The sequence below is a fragment of the Ascaphus truei genome, unplaced genomic scaffold (genome assembly GCF_040206685.1).
Source record: "Ascaphus truei isolate aAscTru1 unplaced genomic scaffold, aAscTru1.hap1 HAP1_SCAFFOLD_1749, whole genome shotgun sequence".
Taxonomy (NCBI): domain Eukaryota; kingdom Metazoa; phylum Chordata; class Amphibia; order Anura; family Ascaphidae; genus Ascaphus; species Ascaphus truei.
In genome coordinates this window covers 33513-38512 of record NW_027454645.1, presented here as the reverse complement: position 1 = coordinate 38512, position 5000 = coordinate 33513, and the positions used below count along the sequence as shown (strand labels likewise).

Sequence of the window (5000 nt, the reverse complement as noted above, 5' to 3'; positions counted from 1 at the left end):
CTCCTCCTCTCCCTCTCTTCTCTCTCACACGCACACACTCACCCCCTCTCTCCCCCCCCCCTCTTCTCTCTCACACACACACTCTCTCCTTCTCTCCCCCCTCTCTTCTCTCTCTCACACACACGCTCCCTCTCTTCTCTCACACACACTCTCCTTCTCTCTGTCCCTCTCACACACTCTCTCACACCCCCACACACTCCCCCTCTTCTCTCTCACACACACACACTCTCTCCTCCTCTCTCTCTTTCTCCCCCCCCTCCCTCTGCTCTCCCCCCCTCTTGCTCAGCACTCAGTGTTGGGTTATCTCACCCCATGAAGCAGTGTGCTGCCGTTATCGCCCAGCTCGCAGAGATCAGTGCCCCTCCGCACACCCTGCGCCCGTCTTTCCTCAGGTCTACTTGCCACGGCCATGCCCCTGGACTGCTAGGACCAGCATCCCGTACCTCTGGGACTCCGCACCCTGCGGGAGGAACCAATCAGTGCATCGTAGGGTAAACCGGCGGTCTGTGTCCGGTTCTAGAGGTGCCATGGTCTGTGTCCGGTTCTAGAGGTGCCATGGTCTGTGTCCGGTTCTAGAGGTGCCATGGTCTGTGTCTAGCCCTAGAGGTGCCTGGGACTGTGTCCATCCTAGAGGCGCTGTGGTTAGTTTGCAGACTAAGATGTGTGTCCATCCTAGAGGGGCTGTGTTTGGTGTCTAGTCATAGAGGTGCCATGCTTAGTGAGTAGAGGTGCCATGCTTAGTGAGTAGAGGTGCCATGCTTAGTGAGTAGAGGTGCCATGCTTAGTGAGTAGAGGTGCCATGCTTAGTGAGTAGAGGTGCCAGGGTCTGAGTCCATCCTAGAGGGGCTGTGTTTGGTGTCCAGTCCTAGAGGTTACCTGGGTTCTTGGTGCTGAGGAGGTCACTGCAGTTGTTGGTGTCCACATCATCGGTGACCGTAATGTTCTGCGGGCTGAAGGCAGCGCCGGAGCCGGCCCAGTTCTGGATCCAGTCCCGGTACGAGGACACGGCCGTGACGACAGTGGGACTGTCACGTAGGTGACATCCTTGGGAGAAGCTGATGATACCGGCGAGAAACCAGACCCCCATCCTCATTACAGACCACTGGACCCCCGGAGTCACCCTGAGGGGTACGGAGAGAGGGAGGGGAGGCGGAGGGAGAGGCGGGAAGAGAGAGAGAGAGACAGGGGGCAAGAGGAAGGAGAGAGAAAGAGACGGAAAGAGGGAGGGAGGGAGAGAGAAAGGGGGAGAGAGGGAGAGAAAGGGGAAGAGAGGGAGAGAAAGGAAGGGAGAGACAGTGAGGGAGAGGGGAAAGAGATAGAGGGAGAGAAAAAGAATGGAGAGAAAGAGATGGAGGGGAGAGAGAGGGGAGAAGAGAGGGGACGGGCAGGGGGAGAAGAGAGAGACGGCGAGGAAGAGAGAAACGCAGGGGGAGAGGGGGAAAGAAAGAGAGAGAGAGATGGGGAGAGAAGGAAAATGGTGGGAAGAGAGAGAGAGGATAAATAAAAGAGGGAGAGAGAAACGGTGAGAGAGGAAAATGGAGAGAAGTAGGAGAGAGAAATAGGAACAAATGTGAGAAATACATCACCTACTCCTACCATTCCCTGTGATGTCACTCAGCACATCCCTGCGATGTCAACACATGATGTCACTCAGCACATCCCCTGCGATGTCACACATGATGTCACTCAGCACATCCCCTGCGATGTCACACACACACAGAGCACGATGTCACTCAGCACATCCCCTGTGATGTCACACATGATGTCACTCAGCACATCCCCTGCGATGTCACACACACACAGAGCACGATGTCACTCAGCACATCCCCTGTGATTGTCACACATTGATGTCACACAGCACATCCCCTGCGATGTCACACACACACAGAGCATGATGTCACTCACCAGGCATGGCCCTTTCTCCCCGTCACTCTCCGCCACGCACAGCAATGCCGGGATGGGTGGGGTCCATCAGATCAGGTATCTCGTGGGAGTTATAGATACAGTTACATGTCCGCCAGCCAACCAGAGTCTGAGCGACCTTCTGCAGAGAACGCAGGCTGTCCAGGGTCTCTGGGGGGGCAGATTGAGTGGGGGGGCAAAGTGAGTGGGGGTGGGGCAGTGTGAGTGGGGGTGTGGGCACAGTGAGTGGAGGGGGCAGAGTGAGTGGAGGGGGCATAGTGAGTGAGGGTGGGGCAGAGTGAGTGGGAGTGTGGGGCAGAGTGAGTGGGGGGGGCAAAGTGAGTGGGGGTGGGGCAGAGTGAGTGGGGGTGTGGGGCAGAGTGAGTGGGGGTGTGGGGCAGAGTGAGTGGGGGTGTGGGGCAGAGTGAGTGGAGGGGGCATAGTGAGTGGGAGGGCATAGTGAGTGGGGGGGCAAAGTGAGTGGGGGTGGGGCAGAGTGAGTGGGGGTGTGGGGCAGAGAGAGTGGGAGGGCATAGTGAGTGGGGGGGGCAAAGTGAGTGGGGGTGGGGCAGAGAGACGGGAGAATAGGGTTAAGGAAGAAAGAGAGATACAGGACAGAGAGGGGGAAAGCGAGAGAGAAGAGGAGAGAGAGAAGAGGAGAAGAGAGAGAGAAAAGAGGGTGACCAAGGGTGAGGGAAGGTAAGGGTGAAAGGGGAAAGAGAGAGAGGAGTTAGGGGGAGCCCAAGGGTGAGGGAAGGGAGGGGGCGCAGGAAGAGAAGAAAGAAAGGACAGAATGAGGGGGGTGTACAAAATAAGAGGGAGATTGAGAGACCCAATCCCTCAGCACACGTCACCCCCCCCCCCTCTACCTGACTTTCTCTCACCTCCCCTCTCTTCTCCCCCTCTCCCCTCCCCTCTCCCCCTCTCTTCTCCCCTCTCTTTTCCCCTCTCTTTTCCCCTCTCACCTCCCCTCTCTTCTGCCCTCTCCCCTCCCCTCTCTTCTCCCCTCCCATTTCCCCTCTCTTCTCCCCTCTTTTTCCCCTCTCTTCTCCCCCTCTCACCTCCCTCTCTTCTCCCCTCTCTTCCTCCCCTCTCTTCTCCCCTCTCTTCTCCCCTCTCTTCTCCCCTCTCACTTCCCTCTCTCTTCTCCCCTCTCTTCTCCCCTCTCTTCTCCCCTCTCTTTCTCCCCTCTCACCTCCCCTCTCTTCTCCCCTCTCTTCTCCCCTCTCACTTCCCCTCTCTTCTCCCCTCTCTTCTCCCCTCTCTTCTCCCTCTCTTCTCCCCTCTCACCTCCACTCTCTTCTCCCCTCTCACCTCCCCTCTCTTCTCCCCTCTCTTCTCCCTCTCTTCTCCCCTCTCTTCTCCCCTCTCTTCTCCCCTCTCACCTCCACTCTCTTCTCCCCTCTCCCCTCCCCTCTCTTCTCCCCTCTCTTCTCCCCTCTCACCTCCACTCTCTTCTCCCCTCTCTTCTCCCCTCTTCCCCTGCCCCGTTCCCACCTACCCCCATCGCGGACGTCCTGAAGCCCGGACACCCAGCAGGTCCTTGCGCAGCCGGAATCGGTGCGTCGCCTCGGGGACGCAGACGGGGGAGATGAAACGCGTGAAGGTCACCGGACGCGACAGCTCGGACCAGCGCCAAGTCCTGACCGTCACGAACGTGGTGTAGTCCTCGTGAGTCAGGATCCGTGACGCCCGCATGCTGACCGCAGAAGCCTCCGGGGGACCGCCCAGCTTGGAGAAACCCAGGTGCAACCGTCCAGGACAGCGGGTCTTTCAGGGTCAGGTTCCTAACAAGGACACAAGGACGGGGCGTGAGAAGCATCCGGTCCGTGTCCACCCTGAAGTGGGAGGGACAGACTGAGGGACAGTGGTCTCTTCTGCCTGTGTCACTGTGTCACCTTGCAGTGGGAGGGACAGACTTTGCGGGACATTGGTCTCTTCTGTCTGTGTCACTGTTCACTGTGTCACCTTGCAGGGGGAGGGCCAGACTGAGGGACATTGGTCTCTTGTGTCTGTGTCACTGTGTCACCTTGCAGGGGGAGGGACAGACTGAGGGACATTGGTCTCTTCTGTCTGTGTCACTGTGTCACTGTGTCACCTTGCAGGGGGAGGGGACAGACTGAGGGACATTGGTCTCTTGTGTCTGTGTCACTGTGTCACCTTGCAGGGGGAGGGACAGACTGAGGGACATTGGTCTCTTCTGTCTGTGTCACTGTGTCACCTTGCAGGGGGAGGGACAGACTTTGCGGGACAGTGGTCTCTTGTGTCTGTGTCACTGTGTCACCTTGCAGGGGGAGGGACAGACTGAGGGACATTGGTCTCTTCTGTCTGTGTCACTGTGTCACCCTGAAGTGGGGAGGGACAGACTGAGGGACATTGGTCTCTTCTGTCTGTGTCACTGTGTCACCCTGAAGTGGGAGGGACAGACTGAGGGACATTGGTCTCTTGTGTCTGTGTCACTGTGTCACTGTGTCACCTTGCAGGGGGGAGGGACAGGCCCAATGGGACATTCCTTCTTACATTGTATAACAGGGTCTCCGGGTAGTTCTCCTGAGGGGCCCGGTCAGAGAACATTTAGGAGCCGTATCAGTGCCATATATATTTCTATGACCTTAACGTACAAGTGACATATCCGTGTGAAAAAGGCACTTAGCTGTCTGAGCATCTAGTGTCAAAATAGCAGGAGCAGAGCGTCCAAGGGCCACAGCCGGGGGGCGCCGGGCCCTCCGGGGGGCGCCGGGTGAGGAGCCGGGCTGGGCAGTGCGCAGGGGACTCGCGGGTTATAGTGTCACTTGGAACGTACACAGAGACCACGTGAGTAGATGTGTGAGCCACGGAGTGTATCACGTGAGACATCAGATGGTCACGTGTCTGGGATGGGAGAATATGTTCCAGGGGGATGTGTGTGTGTGGTAGGGGTGTGTCTCTAGGGGGATTATTGTGTGTGTGTCTCTAGGGGGGATTATTGTGTGTGTGTCTCTAGGGGGGATTATTGTGTGTGTGTCTCTAGGGGGGATTATTTTGTGTGTGTCTCTAGGGGGGATTATTGTGTGTTTGGGTCCTCTAGGGGGGATTATTGTGTGTGTGTCTCTAGGGGG

The 5000-nt window shown here is 57.5% G+C and overlaps 1 protein-coding gene across 1 annotated transcript in view; it reads right to left on the bottom strand.

Moving 5' to 3' along the window:
• Window positions 1-3816, bottom strand: part of LOC142476827 (polyserase-2-like) — a 25214-nt gene extending 21398 nt beyond the window's left edge. The window contains 8 exon segments of the mRNA XM_075581983.1: window positions 310-460; window positions 877-1084; window positions 1086-1121; window positions 1906-1950; window positions 1952-2073; window positions 3404-3443; window positions 3445-3657; window positions 3659-3816. Coding sequence (XP_075438098.1) covers window positions 310-460; window positions 877-1084; window positions 1086-1121; window positions 1906-1950; window positions 1952-2073; window positions 3404-3443; window positions 3445-3657; window positions 3659-3724 — 881 coding nt within the window. The 5' untranslated portion in view covers window positions 3725-3816.
• Window positions 3817-5000: the final 1184 nt, after the last annotated feature.